Source organism: Phragmites australis, chromosome 6 (assembly GCF_958298935.1).
Source record: "Phragmites australis chromosome 6, lpPhrAust1.1, whole genome shotgun sequence".
Lineage (NCBI taxonomy): Eukaryota > Viridiplantae > Streptophyta > Magnoliopsida > Poales > Poaceae > Phragmites > Phragmites australis.
This window is the reverse complement of record NC_084926.1, coordinates 22,405,249-22,422,422: the sequence shown is the minus strand read 5'-3', so window position 1 is coordinate 22,422,422 and position 17,174 is coordinate 22,405,249. Positions and strand designations below refer to the sequence as shown.

General features: G+C 41.8%; 1 protein-coding gene across 5 annotated transcripts in view; it reads right to left on the bottom strand.

The window, feature by feature from the left end:
• LOC133922127 (protein ROS1A-like) overlaps nt 1-17,174 on the bottom strand; it is a 31,030-nt gene that overhangs the window by 13,304 nt on the left and 552 nt on the right. For 2 of the 5 annotated variants that reach the window (XM_062367315.1, XM_062367317.1), the window contains exons 2-18: nt 14,995-15,125; nt 8,333-11,255; nt 7,239-7,329; nt 5,584-7,147; nt 5,357-5,436; nt 4,876-4,960; nt 4,707-4,798; nt 4,546-4,614; nt 4,390-4,426; nt 4,218-4,300; nt 2,959-3,405; nt 2,760-2,796; nt 2,619-2,676; nt 2,417-2,556; nt 2,261-2,326; nt 2,045-2,159; nt 1,642-1,680 (exon numbers count right to left, since the gene is read on the bottom strand). In XM_062367315.1, coding sequence (XP_062223299.1) covers nt 1,642-1,680; nt 2,045-2,159; nt 2,261-2,326; nt 2,417-2,556; nt 2,619-2,676; nt 2,760-2,796; nt 2,959-3,405; nt 4,218-4,300; nt 4,390-4,426; nt 4,546-4,614; nt 4,707-4,798; nt 4,876-4,960; nt 5,357-5,436; nt 5,584-7,147; nt 7,239-7,329; nt 8,333-11,126 — 5,797 coding nt within the window. In that variant the 5' untranslated portion in view covers nt 11,127-11,255; nt 14,995-15,125. Of the gene's footprint in view, nt 1-1,641; nt 1,681-2,044; nt 2,160-2,260; nt 2,327-2,416; nt 2,557-2,618; nt 2,677-2,759; nt 2,797-2,958; nt 3,406-4,217; nt 4,301-4,389; nt 4,427-4,545; nt 4,615-4,706; nt 4,799-4,875; nt 4,961-5,356; nt 5,437-5,583; nt 7,148-7,238; nt 7,330-8,332; nt 11,256-14,994; nt 15,239-17,174 lie in introns of all 5 variants that reach the window. The other 3 variants (XM_062367319.1, XM_062367320.1, XM_062367318.1) reach the window with 2 other exon arrangements.

Sequence of the window (17,174 nt, the reverse complement as noted above, 5' to 3'; positions counted from 1 at the left end):
CAAATCGCGATGAAATAGCGCAAGAGAAAAGGAAACAGAGCCAAATTCCTCACCGCTGTCATTTTTCCCCGCCGACCAGCTCAATCACGCCTCCTTCCTCTATAAAATCCATATCCCATCCTTGGCCAAGCCTCCTGCATCACACCGCACCCAAATCCCCAAGTTCCCTCGATTTTCCCCTCACCCGTGAGCTCTCGTGCCGCCGTCGAAGCTTCGCCCAGTCACCTCACCGTCGCCGAGCCACTCCAAGCTTCCCCGACGTCGTCCAAGTGCGCACCCGTGTTCATAGATCGCATCTCGTCGTCCATGACCCTTCGTCGTCGACTTCCGGCCACCGCACCGAGCATCCATCGTTGAAGCCCACCATCGTCGAGCCGCTCCAGTCTTCCCCGACGTGTCGCGACCCGTCAAATCGAGAACATCCAGGATTAAGGCTTCTGAGATTTTGAGCAACTCACGGAGAATGCAAGTGTCCTTGAATATTTTGCGCCTATTTTTATAAAATTTTGTTTTACAAATTGCATGCTCGTCAAACATGATATCCCATTGTTAGGGTTTACTAGTTTTTCATAACCTTCCTTGTAGCCGTAGTCTGGTTGTCATGTTCTGGATAGAAAATGCTTAGTTGTGCTTACTCACACGAGCAGGCTTTTGGGCCGGCCGGTCCTAATGAGCTATGGATTGGGCCATGACCCACGACAGGGATCCTTGAGGATCTACACTTCCAATCATATTGAGGCCACTTTCTTAGTAGATGGGATAGCTCCATCCAAAAAACATAGCATGATCTTGTTACCCAAACAGCACATTACAAGCACTACTGTTGACCTCTCGAATAAGCAAACCTCATTAAAACAGGGTATACTGGTAGTATATTTTGTTGTTAAGTCATCCCCTAGTTGTCAACTGAACATAAATTAGTTGTCTAGTCAGCCCAGGCTAGCAACTATTGCCAAATCGGGCGCCTTATTGACTATAAATCGACTGGTGGTGACTAATCATTGACTAGCCACAACTGGCAGAGTGACTTGCCGTGTAAAGACCCACTGTCACAAAAAGGATCTGGGGGATAGAAATAGTGAAAGACTTCCCAAGATCAAGGAGGTGCAGGCACTGCTCTGGCCAAATCCAAATCTCCGGCAAAGTAGATTGGGACAGGTGCTGCAGCCAAGCAGATCAGAAGTGAGATGCACCTAGGTGGAAGACGTGAAGGGGAGGTTCCCAACGAGAGAGAGGCTGCAGCCAGAAGCTTTTGTTTTGTTTATCCATAAACTGATAAAACAATGATGATTGTTGTTCCAAGTCTTTAGGTGGGGCCTTGGGGATGGTCAACTGGATGCAAGAGTGTAATCTTATGTGCATCACTGCATTAAGACAGCCAAATATGCCTTCTGCCTATTAACAACTTGCCGAGACTAGTCGACGAAGTAAAACAGTTGGATCAGCAGTGACTTGACTTGACTTGATGACTTAACCCTAGTGGTGCTATGATGCCCAACTTTCAACAGTGCTAATGCCATTCTCGTATAAAGTAGTTCTGATACCAGGATTCTTGTAAGTAATTGGTATATGTGTAGGAATAAATACTAGATTTCTTCGTTGCAGCCATACATCATAAAAGTAAGGAGATAAAATGGGTACCTCTCCAAAAGCATTGTTGTATCTCTTCAGTTGTCAGACCTGTTGGCAAAAACATGTAATACATAGTTACTGCTTGGTGAAAACAAAAAAACAAAACTTGCCCAACAAAGATCACCACATAAACCATAAAACATTGCCATCCTGCTGCGAATAATTTCTCGCCTGATTCCGTAACTAGGATATTAGGCTTGCTGACTTCTGTATTCTGTCAGAGATTGTGGTCAATGGATGGTTTAACCATGAACATGAACCTAGGTTCTTGCTGTATTTTGTTCTCCATTTTGAAGTTCTTGCTCATACTCTATGGTGCAATTTTACAGAATTTGATAACCGGCATTAAGGAACAAACTTTGGGGAAAAATGAAAACAAGTATGCAAAGTTTATCATCTGTAGGAGCAATACCTCTAAATATTGTAGGAATTGAGGTTCCAAAGTAAACAGTTCGTCTTGGGAGGTTCCATATCCAACTTCGTGGAACATCAATTGGATTTTGGCTTGAGTAGTGGTCAGCAAATACCTGCATCACAACATTTGTACCACTGATAAATCCGATGGACCAAGAATCAGTGCTTCTACTGCAATAGTAAGAAATTGTTACTTATGGAAATTTATGTTCACCTCATTAACTTGAAAATATGTCCCATTAAGTGGGAAGCTTCCTCTCATAGCTGTCCGGCATGGTATCTGCTTGGATTTGACCAAACAATGAACACTTTTGGTTTATAAATATATAATTAAATACCTAAATATTAGTGGGACTCCAAGGAAACTTGCCAGAAGTGTTCCTCTGACTTTCTGAGCCTGCATTTCTCGTATACTGTTGCAACTAAAGCATGTTGAACTTCCACATAGTTTGCCAGTTTCCTCCGAGTTGCAGAATGTCTTGGGTACATCAGTTGATTGTGCAGTTTCTCCTGTTCGGTTTTTAAACATTAGAAGCATGTACAAGAACAAAGGTTCAAGCAAATGATCTTGCCTGGGGTCCATATAGAAAGAAGATATGGGCAGGGATCATCTGGTTCTCTCTGGTCGAACTGCACAGATACAAACAAACCTAAATGTGTGATAAATATTCAATAGAGAAGCAGTGTTTAGTTGATATCTGCTGGGAACTTACTCCTTCCAGAAGTGGGTGCGAGTCCGGCAGTTCATAACTGCAAACAGATGAAACTAAACAAGTAAAAAAGACGACCAACAGGTACTGTATATAAAAGTAGATACAAGTGTGAACCTGATCAGTGATACAGATAGTACAAGTAATGAAGGGACTTCAGTTATAATAAATAGCATAGATTTTATCAAGGTCAATGTCATACACTTGGTGTTCTGTCCTCAGGCGACTAACATTCTTGAGCTTCGGAGTTGGAATGGAAGCAGCTTCAGGAGTAATGGCAACCAATGCCTTCGACATGTCAGCATCTTCAATCTCAATATTGTTTGCTTGCATATAGCTCTTCAAGTTTTGTGTGAACTCCTCGATATTAAGATTGATAGTAGGAATTTCATCAGGATCCTCACAAAAGAAATCCTCTATTGCACCCTCTTTTGTCTCTGCACTTTCTGGTTCAGGTTCTGGGCTTGGCGGTTCCTCAACAATTGGCTGATGGTTACCAGAAACAACATGCTTAGGATAGTTTGTATTCCACTCAAGTTGGCCCACAATCTTCGAGTCTATGTATGTTTGGTGACAAAGCTCTCCAACTTTTGGATCTTCTGATGTAGCCAAACTCTTTTCTTCAGGTGCAGGAAGAGCAAGCCTAGCACTGCATTAATATAGAATGTTGTCAATTGTCTCTCAGTGAAATTAAATTTGTGACCCACAAAATTTTGAAATTACATAAAAAACACTTCCTTGACTGCTCCAAGTAGTGGAAATGGTAATTTCAAAGCACAGAAAATGCAACAAGCCAACAACTATGAAGGCTTTCATTGAAGTCCATTAATATTGATCAAGGCTCAAATTGGGGCGACCTGAGGCTCAGTTGCAACATCACAGTTACTGTTTGATGGCTACAAGACATTCTGGTTATATATCAAGATTGCTCAAACCATATTCATATTCTAGATCAATGATAAGATGACTATGAATATTAGCACACTGCAAAAAGAGAATGAATAAAACAGAGCAAATAACTTTTCACTGAAATAAAGTCCATTCTCTTTTATCAAAGCTCAAATCAAAGTGAATTAAATTTCATCTACAAACAGTTCTCCTGCCGGTTCGAGAATTTTTTTTTTTTTTTTTTTTTTGTCTGCAACAATGCAATAAACTTTCTTGATAGCTAAAAGATTATCTGGTATGCACACTCTTCAAGATTGCTCATCTGCTATTCATGTGATAACTATGCATAGATTCATAGCTAAAATGTTGTTTTAGATTATATGGTATTATGCATAAATTCATAGCAAAAATGTTGTTTTATATTATCTGGTATCATGTGATAACTACGCATACCAATGTATTGCAACAAATAATGAACAGTGTCCCATACATATATCATGTAAGGTCTAAAACAACATAACTCAGCATGTTCTACAGCTGAAGTGACAAGGATTTTGCGGTTCCAGAAATTACCTTGCAAATGCACTAGCAAAGTGCTTACATTCAGCTCTCATTGGACATGAATTGCAATTAGGCTTACTTTTTGTGCAGAAAACCTAAAGTGGAATAAAGCAAAACATTAAGTCAGTTCACAGTAAATCATGTTCATGTTGGATCATTAGATTTGTTGTTTCGTGTTTGTCACCTTTCCAAAAGTAATCATTTGGTAGTGGAGCTCATACCTGCATATTAAAAGGTGTCATTAAATGTGACCAGTTAATTATGTTTATATTTTTTTTCTTGAATACGCATGAGAGCCGCGTATCATTGCATTATGAAGTATTGATTGAATTAATCTTACAATGTCCGTTGATCAAGCTTGCATAGTCGAGGCCAAAGATATTTCTGTATGTGTTCCAGCATGGGATACCTTCGGCGGTAGAAGATCAGACTTATATGTTATATGTACTCTGGCTGATCATATATTCATAAAAGCCAATTGCAGGGAATAAAGATACATACATTTCCAATAGGTGCAACTGAAGAGACTCTGGCAGGGGTTGAAGTGGCACCCATCCAAGCCTCACGCATATCCGACCAACATTTGTGTCCACCTAGGGAATCAACATACAGCTTCAGAATAAGGTTATACTTGAAAAATCTCTAGGAGGTTAAGGAACAAAGAACATACTGGAAAGGCCATATGATGCAGCGTTAAGAGCCGAACACACTCAACACTTTTGAGTCCAAGCCCTCTAATGCTCAGAAGGTAGTCCCTGGAAGAATTAAAAGAAATATGTTTGACAGGTTAAAAAATGGCACTACTACCTTGTTAAAAAGAAGTATTTAACTATTGCTATGAGTATAAAGGATGATGGGCATGAACTTTTCACTGTCCATGTTCAAGTTCATACTTTACCATCAGTGACATGACCAGATAGAAATTGCATGGATGAAAAATGCAGGGAAGTTTACACAAAAGGTACTGAATAAATGTTCTTTTTTATTGTTTTAAGAAATATTACTTGTTAGACACTTCAACTCTTCAGGTTTGTTCAAAATGAAAAAAGCAGTTGCCTCATAAATTCATAATCACTGCTATAAAGTGGCTTGTAAGATTAGCAATTCGGTAGTTCTGATAATTTGCTCACAATGTATTCCATTAGACTTACTTTGCTTTGTCCGGTTGAACATCTCTTAGCCATTCAAGATCAATGCTTCCATGGTCTGTCACCAATCGGTTCAGGAATTCCTGCACAGAAGATGGTCAAAATATTATAATGCTTCAAGTTGATATCATAGCACAAATAAGTATGGAAGTTGAAATATGAGTATGCTTGAACGACTAGAATTTTTCGGACATCATTTTTGTGTGAATATCTTCGTCTACCAGACTTACTTTTATCCGTTCTGCTAGCATGTTATTCATTCCTCTCTCTCTGATAGTTTCGGATAATTCCCGCACTTCTGCTTGCCTTACTGCCTCCCAATCAACAGTATCCCTTGCATTATGACATCTTTGTTTATCCCCACCATTGGAATGCATTTCTTTTCGTAAACTATCCCAGTCATAAGCTTTCTTTTTAGGCCGACCCCGTACCTTCTTAGCTTTTGATCCATCTTTAGGAACTTCCAATGGGCCCTCTTGAGTATCACTGAACTTCTGTATGGAGTTTGAAGCAACTCCTTGCAAGACCTCTGAATGAGAGTTCTGGTTTTCACACAAGTTTGAAGTACAATTTTTTTCGTATGCTGTTGTCTGGACTCTGACATCATTGTCCTGTTGGCTGCATCCTGATTGAAATTGTTCACCTCCCATTTGCTCTGTTGTGGTAGTGTATACCTCTTGAAGATTTGAATAGCCACGCTGTACCACAAAAGGAGCTTCAGTTTTGTTCCTTGGAAAATGGTTTTCACAAAAAGAGTGATCCTTGGAAAATGGCACTTTCTCTGAACTAATTAATGGTTGGAAGTTTTGTTTAACTACAGGTGAAAAGTCACCTTGTTGTGAAGGCTCAGAAGGGAAAGTGCTCCTCTCCTGACTTAGTGACCCATTTATACTGTACAAAAATTGGCTTGACGAATCAGTTATTCTTGTTTTATTTTTATTGCCCATGGCAGAAGCAGGTAGAAGCTGATAAAGACTAGACTCGGATTGTGTAACACTGGAAAGATTCACTCTATCAGGGCCTGTGCAGAATGATTTGTCCATATGGCTGAAACATGACGCACCTGTGAAATCAGACTCGCCATTCTGAACATAGGAGATAGAAGTATGTAATGGCTGATATGATCTGTTCAGATCGAGCAACACACCCTTGTTCACACCTGAGACTGGAAGAAGATTTAACCCATGATATTCTGACGATCTGGCATTTCCATCGGGCATGCCTTTTGGATCTTGAATTGGTAGCTCTGTATACTCAGTTGAGCTGCCAATCCCATTGGACATATTTCTCATGATATAGTCCTCTTCTGTGAAAGTTTGCAATGAACTAGAAACTATTGGGTCGGTTCTGTGAAAGAGGTAATCTGGGGAATTTTGGGAAGAAACAGCAGAATTTTGTGAAGAAATAACATCCTCCAATGATCCATCTTCAGCTTCTACACTTGAAAAGCCGACTGTTGCGAAAACAGATCCTGGTGGCCCATTTTCATGGGATCCAGTCAGTGACTTCCTATAAGAAACAGGGCATCCTCCTGCTGCATGGTTTGCTCCATATCCAGAAGAGCTTCCAATCAATTCGTTACTATTACTTTCTTCATTATCTTCTGTAGTAACTAATGATCTTATGTCACTTATCTCTTCAATGAATAACTTCCCCTGCAACTTGATAGAATCACCAAACAGTCCAGAACAACTATCCTTCTGTTTAGGAGGTGTGTAAGACATCTCAGCCACAGGTATCTCAGGGACTTCTGACTTCGCGGGAAATTTGGCAGCAACTGCCATGAAAGCAGAACTGAAAATAGGAAAAGGCTGAAGTTAATATATGAATACACTAATTGCACACAGTATTCTTACTTCAATTAGGCTGAAGTTTAAATTTTTACCTCGAAAGATGATCCGAAACATTCTGAGTAAGAAATACACCCACAACTGAGTCCACGACTGATCCTTTCCAAGGAGAGAAACGTCTGTCCCCTGTAAAGAATTAGAATATACAAATATTACATTCCTATTGCGCAAAGCAAAAACAAACGTCTTCTGCAACCTCATATACACTACATATAGAAGATTCACATCTTAAGAATTATTACCTATCAATTTTCTACAACAGATAGAAGCTATAATATTTTTATATGACAAACCTAATATATGACTTTTTTTCATGTGACCAATCTAAATATTTGTAAAATACTATCGGTCAAAGACTAAAAGAAGGGCTGACTGCATGCACCCCATGGTAACAAGAACTTGTCATAGTGGGGAGTACTAAATACGAAAAAAAAAATGCTACTCCCTCCATCCAAGAATACAAGGCATATTTTATTGTGGAGCGGTCTTCAAAATTAGACTTTTGACCATTGTTTACTCACAAAATATATCATTTGTACCTACAAAACCAATATAGTCGTCACGTCCGTGGGAAAGTGACAGAATCGGGTATGTATGGGAAGTTGCCGGCCGGTCCTTGGCCAATTTCTTGCCCGTGGCGAAGAGTTGACGCCTGCTGGAGCCAGTAGCAGCAGGGAGATGAGGTGCAGGAAGCAGGAGATGAGGAAATAGCTATTGTATTGATTGAGTGCAAAAGTGTCCAACCGCTCCATATTTATAGGAGCCAATCTAACCTATCTCTAATATGATTCAAACTCAGATCCTAACTAGGACTCCTCAATCTTTCCTAAACCGAAACCTATGTTTAAGACTCTATCTAAACCAACTATGGATCAATCGGTTGCTGCCTGATCCTGTCCTGCTGGCGCTCCTTTTCCCTTCTTTCTTCGGTATGTAATTCCACACATAAAAATAGTATGAAAGCATCTTGAAATATGAATCTAGTAGTACAATTTTTATACACTAAACATACTTATAATTTGACTAATTGTTGGTCAAAATATACAAAGTTTGACTTTCCCAAAATAAAATGGGCCTCGTATTTTTGGACAGAGGGAGTAGAAACTTAAAATTAAAATGGTTTCCGTACCCTGAACTAGATGCATACGGGCAATGAATGAATCAACCCGTCCTCTGAATACTCTTCTTTCTTCATCAAGCCACTTCTCTTTATCCTTGTCTAACCCTTCAGCACCATCACCCATATCTGGTCCCATTAATAAGTTCCACATCAAAGTGGTGACTGGATCGATGTTCACTTTGGCCCGCAAACGGCTTTTCTTTACCTTGCCCTCAAATGCAACCAGTGCACCAAATTTGCCTTCATAAGGAACAAGAGCGTTTTTTGGTACCTCTGCTGCAATCTCCTCCGGTCTGTTTATGCTTAAGAGCTTAATCTTTTGAATTATACCATCTAAAAGATCAACTGATGGTGCTGTAGCTTGAGAAATGCTTCCTCCATGAGTCTCCTTGGATCTATACTTATCATGGTCAGAGGTTTTCAAAATGTCTAATGATATATCCACACATCTTTTCGACTCCACAGTTGCGAGCCTAGGAGTAATTTCAGTGGAAGGTTCAGAGGCATAAGTAATACCCTCAGTTTTTAAAAAGTCAGTACTTGCACCTTTTGGCAATTTATGTTTTGCACGACCAACATTTTCTTTACCTTTAGTATCTCTGTCTTTTGGTTTCCCATTGGGTATTGTTTCTTTTCTTGGACGGCCCCTTTTCTTTGGTTTCTCGGTGCATTTTTCTTCTGCAGTTAATCTAGAAGCGTTCAGATGAGAGTTCCCATTTCTTGTCGATTGGCTTGTTGGTTGGAAAAGGGACCCAACAACTTCATCACTTGTAGTTCTGATCTGCGCATCAGTAATAGCAGCAATGCAGTAGTTATTCACAGCATCATCTTGAGTGGAAGTGTTGTGTGTTTCAGACAACAAGACTGGCACCTTAGTCACAACGTTTTCCAAGGATTGAAGTTGATGAATAGCATTACTCTGAATATAGTTTTCTATCGACGGGTTCACTGTGCCACTAGACAATTTGTCAGGTAAAGCAAAATTGTCGCTAGAGTGATGCTGACTAGGTCTTATTTCCCAAGACTGAGTTTGATGGATTCCATTCCTCGGGATATTGCTTTCTCCCAGTGGGTTCACTGTATTGCCAGGAAATTGTATGTTCTGTGCAGTGAAGCTTCTGAACTGTTTGTCAGGTAAAGCAATAAAATCTTTATCGACAATGTTCTGCAGAGAAGGTTTAATATGTTCCTGGACCATGTTGTTTCCTGACATCCCAATGTCAATCATTTGTTGCGAAGCTCGTGATTTCTCAAGGACCATCGACCTTTGTATGTCAGCCAAGCTACAAATTCCAGGGTTTATAGCTGAAACTTTATTTGTATTCCAACTATCAGAAAATGTCGATGAGGAAGAAAACTTTACCGTGGCTCCATTCAGCCAATTGCTATGATTCTCTGATCTCATCCTTTTGCATGTTTCAGAAAAATAAGATGTTGGAGAGCTGGTGGAAAGGGGAACATCACTACAGAACTGCATTGCTCTATTTGAATTATCAAAGTCAATGTTAAAAGAAATCTGATGGCCATTGATAGCATTATGTTCTCTTTTTTTACCTATCGCAAGAACATCAGAGAAGCCTGGAGAATCATGAAAACCAAAAGCAGCTCCAGTTTGGTAGTTATCATTGGTAGCAAACTTCAAGTAATCATTCTTCACAGAAAACTCATTCAGATCTCCATTCATTGCATCCCTTTCACTATGCTTGAGAGGTACAAGTGGACTTTCTGGGAGTCTGTAACATTGGGCCATTTGGTTGATTATCGCACCTTCTCTTATAAAAGCTTCAGGATTGAAATTGCCCCCCATTGAGACCCTTTCGGTATGCTGAGAAGGTGCAGTTAGATTTTCTGGCATCCTATAACCATGAAGCATCTGATCATGTCTGGGTAATTTTTCTGTACAAGATTGAGATGAGCATATGTATTGATCAAAATTGATTGAGCGGTGCTGCATATGATTTACCAAGCTGTTGAGATGAGAGACACTTGAAACTGGCATGCCAGCATGAAAATCCAGTAACTGATTTGCTTGCACTTCTTCTCTTGAACCAAACTGAAAAAATTGGCCAGAGCTTTCCATTAGATTAGAGCAATTGTTTGGCGTCATATTTACTATAGAATTGTTCAGATCAAAAGTAACTCTTTTTGGCATGCTGTCTACCCGTAATTCTTGCAAATCAGCCATCGGATCAACTGAAGAGATAGAGCTGCTGGTACCACCCCAATGGCATGGTACCTGGACATTACTTCTTTCAACTCCAGATATTGATGACTGAGTATCCCCAGGACCAATAGGTATCTCTGTCACCTGGGTTTGTGATACCAGATCTGCATTTCCATGTTGGTCTTCCCCATCATAGTTCAAACATCTTTGGGTTGCTCCTCGTTCAGCTCTAGTCTGTGTATCAGCGCCTTCGGATGGAGGTTGTTTCGTTGGTGCATTCCGTCCCTTCCTCCGGATATACTTTCTCTTGCCAGTAGGCTGATTCCCTTTTTCCTTGGGAGGATTCGGTTTGGACTTCTGCAACTTCGCTGATTGTCCTTCTTTAATGACCTTTGGCCTGTGTTTTTTCCTCTTAGGTTTTTGAACCAACTTTCCATTGATGCCAATACCTTCAGCCACTCCAGCAGCATCTCTAATGGCTTGTGAATTAGCAGATAAATTTTCAGATGGTAGATGGGGGATAACATCTCCTGTCCTCAGCTCAATTGAAGAATCCATCAAAGAGGGCGCGGAAGAAGTAGAGAAACACAGATTGATGCCATAAGATTCAAGCATCATTTGCCTCAGCCCCTCCTGCATATCTCCGTCGCTTATGCTACCAGTTAAATTGTTCACCGAATGAGGTAGGTCATAATCATGCTACTGTCTTCTCTAGAGGTGCAGGATTAGATTAAGCACAGCCCTGTCTAGTCTCCCAGTTGTCTTCACCTGCAAAGGTCAATACAGTCACATGATATCCAAAAGATTACAGTTAACCACAAAATCATAAAAACAGTATGTTCATAATGGTGGTTGTTTATTGGAGGGAGGAGAGGAGGGGGATGGCGACCATGGAGTTCGACGGTGGCTATGGTGGGCGGCAGCTAGGGTTTAGGCACAGGGAGGTGGCAGCATGAGAGAGAGAAGGCGAGGGTCGGCCAGGCGCCAGACGTCTGGACAGCAAGAAGAAGGGTTTCCCTTCTAATTCTTGCTTATCTCTTTATTGTTGATTTGACTTTCTTTATATAGAGAGACTAATTTGATCACTCGGTAATCTATACAATTTGAAAAGTTCTAGAAAACCCTAATCTACTTAACGGCCAAGAAACGGCGCGGACCCAGCCATAGCTACAGTACCCATGGTAACGTGGGCGTGAACAGTACCCACGAGTGGCCTTTTGGGTCGGCCGGTCTTATTGGGCCAAAAGCTGGATCTTGACCCATGACATCTCTCCCCCCATTCACTTGCAACTCGTCATCGAGCTGCTAATTGGGGAAAGCTCCGCATACTGCAAGGTGGGGGCTATGGTTAAAGCCCGAGGAAGCTCTATTGTTGAAGAACGAGTTCTACTCCCATGCGGCTGCCTGGCGTGACGAGGCAGGGTCGGAGATGGTTGATGAAGAACTGCATTCGCCTTGTGTTGATGATGACGTCGGTGGCCTGGAGTCGAAGGAGCACGTAGATGATTGCATCGCCATTGATATTGGTGAAGGAGGTCGACTCAGCGATGAGTGTGATGAAGACGTGGGTCATGACGACGTTGTGTGTTGTGTTGGAGATGTTGAAAACCATGTACATCGTTGTTGTGCCTGTTGTTGAATTCCTATAGGACAGAGTTAAGGTGTACCTTCTAGATGTTGATACCTATCATGCACTGGAAGTCCATCAAATGTTGGGCAGGGAAATTGGAGATCATGCACGCAACATATGATCCTCCTGGTTACCATGGAAACGAGGTAAGCGGGTAGGTGATGAGGACCATCTCAAGAGCAGTGAAGGTCCTAAAGATGAAGGATGAAGCGGTGTTGGCTATCTGGACAATGGAGACCTGGAATTGTATGCTGCACCCCCCTATGAAGGCGATCCTCGTGGTCACCTGGCAGGTCACACAATGCGGGGTCGTTGGAGTTGGAGTTGCCGCTGACGAAGGTAAAGCCTGTGCAATTCCAGTTTAGGACTGCATCATGGTTGCCAATAGGGACGTCAACCAACTTGTCGATTGTAGATGTGGCAAACAGACTTGTCATGAATATCGAGGCATTGGCGACACCACTCAGATTTGCCCCTTAAAGATACGCTATGCGCTCCTCCTAAGCAATGACATCAGTGGTGATGACCACGTTGTCCTTCCCGTGAAAAGCAACTAAGCATTCCTCCTGAACATTGATGGCTGCTTGATGCAATAGAGGGCTAGCAACTACGGTCTCTAGATAGGTTGTGGCAGAGATGGAGGTGTTGGTGACAGCCACGTCATTTGTTCCACCAGGATCAATCGGCCGTGTATTGGTGTGGCCGCCGGTGTACGCAGGAACGCGACAAGTGACAACGGAGGCACCATTGCAATTTGGAGCGGGTGTTGGAGTAGCGATGCCCAGCTTGGTGTTGATGAAGTCGTGGGTACTGGAGGAACTAACAGCTCCCATTGTCATAACATTGTAGACAGTTACGGTTGCACCTTGAAGCACCATGCCATGGAGCAAGGCGTCGTTGGTCTTGCATGTAGCAACGTCATGGCCTGCTGCTACTGGTGGTGCCATGCAATGTGAATCATCATTGATGAAATCACGACCAACCACGATGAAGAATAGGTGTTTGCAATCATAATTGTTGCTAAACTTCTCATCGCACTGAGGGCAAAGGTTGAGACATCACCTCTCCATCATCTCCTTTCTAGTGAAGCGCTTGATCAGCAGCAGTCATGTGGGGTCAGCATTTGGAGATGCCCTAGGGCCTCCTGCCGCAGGCATGATCTCCAAGTCGGCCACATGTGGCAAATGAGAGTTCGCGGCTGCTAAAGTGCCATAAGCCTCGGTGAGGGATGTCATGACCGCGGACACCACAAAATCATGTGTAGCGGCTATGTGTTCCTCCTGAACACTAGGGGTTGCCATAATAATAGGTTCATCGTTATGCGCGATCTAACCATCTAGGGAGACATGGATAGCAGCGCCTGGTGTCGAGATAGGGTGGAAGACCGGCGTAGAGGACACGCTAATGTTCGACGTGTAGGCGATGTTGCAGAAGTGTTCATTTGCCAGTGGTCATCGAGAAGTGTTGGTCATGACCTCCGATGAAGCTGCTGATGATGGGACGATAGCATCTGGCAGGATGACGATTGTCAGTGATGAAGCAGCCTGCTGCAGATCATTGTTGTTGGTACATGCATCTAAGGCTGACGATCGGCGCGATAAAAGGGGAAGCAAGCTTAGGCACGTCCTTTGGATTTCGAGGAATGTTGAGGACGGTGAACAACTCATCAACACATTGTCGGCATTCGCGACGAAATTCCTCAAATTGCCTGCAAAAATCCCGTAATGAAGGCGTAGGATCAGCAACGAGTGGGGCATAAAGAACGGAGGAAATCGGAGCGCCATATATACTGTTTACGTGAGTATTGTTCATGCGATGACCAGTTATGCGTGTACTGTTTACATGATGATCAGTGCCGCCCGTGTTTGTTGTTGTCGAGGTCGATGCAGTCCTTCGCGGTCGCATCTGCGTATGTAGATCTTGAGTTGACTGCAGGATCGATCCCTCCGACGAAATCCATGACATCAGAGTGATCTCTGATACCAGATATAATGGTGGTTGTTTATTGGAGGGAGGAGAGGAGGGGGATGGCGACCATGGAGTTCACCGGTGGCTAGGGGGGCGATGGCTAGGGTTTGTGCATAGGGAGGCGGCGGCGTGAGAGAGAGAATGTGAGGGTCGGCAAGAAGAAGGGTTTTCCTTCTAATTCTTGCTTATCTTTTTATTGATGATTTGCCTAACTTTAGATAGAGAGGCTAACTTGACCCTAAGTATATATTACAATTTGGAAAGTTCTGGAAAACCCTAATCTACTTGACGGCAAAGAAACGGCGTGGACCCGACCACTGCTACAGCACCCGCGGTACTGTTCATGGGCGTGAACAATACCCATGAGTGGCCTTTTGGGCCGGCGGTCTTATTGGGCCATAGGCTAGATCTTGACCCATGATAGTTGAGTTGGTTGCATTCGTTACAAACTTGAAACATTAAAGCAAGAGACTCTAAATAATACCAATGGTCCTCGAGTTTTGTTAAACTTTCTATAAAACTCTACTGACCAATGTTGACATGATCAGTTTGACAACATTCAGTGCTTGAGGAGGTATCAGTAGGTACCAGATTTTCTTTGAAACGTTTTTGAGATATGTATAAAACATGGAGGCAACTTCATTGGTGAGCATAGCTTTTATGTCATGTAGGTTACCAAGTAAAACAATTGTACATAAAAATTGTGAACTATTGACCCCAATAGTTAACATCAAAGTAAAACAGAATTCCTCCACCAAATTTTAACTCCACAAATCAACAGAAAACTAACCTCGACTTGAAACCCAATAAGCAAATCAAACCCAACCAAAAATCAAGGGGCATTGAATTTCTTCTCAAAAATTCAAAAGTGAAGAACCTAAATAGCCAAGCGAAAGTGATGCAGTGTACCTCAAAGGTCGTTGCTTCAACCTGATGCAGTGTGCCTCAACCAAAGGCACGTGGTCAAAGGTCCCTTGCTCCCTCGCTCACCAGAGTTGAAGGGAAATGAAGCAAAGGATGGCTTGTGAAGTTGTGATGTTCTTCAAAAAAATTGGTGTGAATGCAACTTAGGTTTTGAATGTAAGCCATTTATCACATTCACCCACATAGGCTAGCTTTAATTGATTTTACAACTATGCAGGACATTTATGAGCTGTCAAAGCACAAATCTGTCATTTCTTTAATAATAAGGGAATAAGGGATTAATTATGTGATTTCTACATCAAATATTGTGTCAATTAAGTAACTATTTTTTTATTAAATACTCATAATGCATCACATGTGGTTGACAAAGGAGCCAGTTTTATTTTTCCAATTTCTGTTTGGTAAAATGAACAGTGTTATCACATCAAACTAAATGTACATCTCAGAATTTAAAGCATACAGCAATGCTGTAGTAAATATAGACTTAAATATGGTTAAAGATGTGAATATCTTTTTCAAAACCAAAGGGCTAGTGCAATCTGCATTAATTCAAACAGTTAATGTGGGAATGATAATATAGGAAACCAAATACTTATAATAAGTGGTCTTCCTTAACAGATTTATTGAAGCATATCAGGAAAATCATTGTTGTGAAACAAGTAAAAACTTGTTGTAACCACTGATGTCAAGATTAAGCATTTTACGAAGAGACGTGGTAACTAGCCATGCCCACAGCCCCATGAAATTTCACAAACAGACTATCATCTTAGTAATGTAGCTTGCATAAATGCCTTTCTTCAAAATTAAGCTTTAAAGTAGTTTGTGGCATTCATAGCACACCCAAGACTTCTGTTCTAACAATAACATCAACCATAAGCACTAGGTCTTTGCTTTGAAACTAAGCTTTTGCTAAAACCACTGCAAATTCAAAATGCCCATGGCATGCTATGAGACCACTAAACTCTTTGAACTTCAAAGCACCAAACGTGTTCATTTGCTTCCAATCTAAGCATCTATAGAAATCCACGGTATCCCATGAGCACAAACCACGTAAAGAGTCATGATGCATCAAGCCCACTCCGCACTAAGTAGTGCCAATCTCGTGCATGAACGCTTCGACTTCAAAATTAACGTTTTATGCGTCATCCACATCTCATCCAAGCCCCACTCCCATCTCATAATGCCAGTTTTGTGCATTATTTATTTGCTTCAAAACTATGCTTTTATGAGAATTTGTGGTAACCTAAATTATACATGGCATGCACCAGCCCAGTCTCCTTTCAAAAGCACCAAAGGCTTTGCAGCCTACGGAACCGCTTGTGTAAAGGACTTCGCTTGTAACTGACCTTTCATTGAAACATTTGACAACCTTAGTCCCACTATTCAATCAGCGACACCAACAGCATGTGCATAGGACTTCACATGCGTGTTCTGGATACCTGAACCAACTCTTTGCTCAGTCGCATGAGCGGCGGATAGCCTTAAGCAAACACTTGGCAATTCGTGGCACCACTTGATCCCACTTACAACCTGGATGCTATGTTCCACCCTTTGCCCAGCAAAGCCAAAAACGTGTGCAAATGGCTTTATCTGCAGCCCCAAACTTTGCTCGCAATGCCAATGGATTGTGGCATGGCCTGCATGCCGTGGTCCAACTCTTTGCTCAGCAACGCCAGCTATTTGCAGCCGTTGACTTAACTTCGAGATTAAACTTTACTTTTGTTTTTTTTTCGTGGGAGTAAATAGTTTCCACCTCAAAAATACTGCGATTTTGATGAGACGGAAGAGCAAAAATGGTATCTCACACAAGAAGTATAACACTGAGCCAGAATGAATGATACATAAGCAACAGCACCACGAACGAGCATTTGATCATTTGTGAAAACCAAGAAATTCAATCTACCTACCGCCGAAGCATGCTGTTTTTTCAGGACAGCCGAACCATGAGCCGCAGATTTTGCTTCACGGATGACTAAGAACACCTCAATACTCCAATCCAAATAACATAAACCTCGCAATATTCGCTCACGCGATTAAAAAGAGTAACTCCTTGGAATAAATCCTAAACAACAATACTGCAGAGCTGCATTCGATCGGAAATCAAAACCGGAGCCTTCTCCCGTCTTTGAAAGGGAAGCATCCCCTGTTCACATACCTCTGAACCA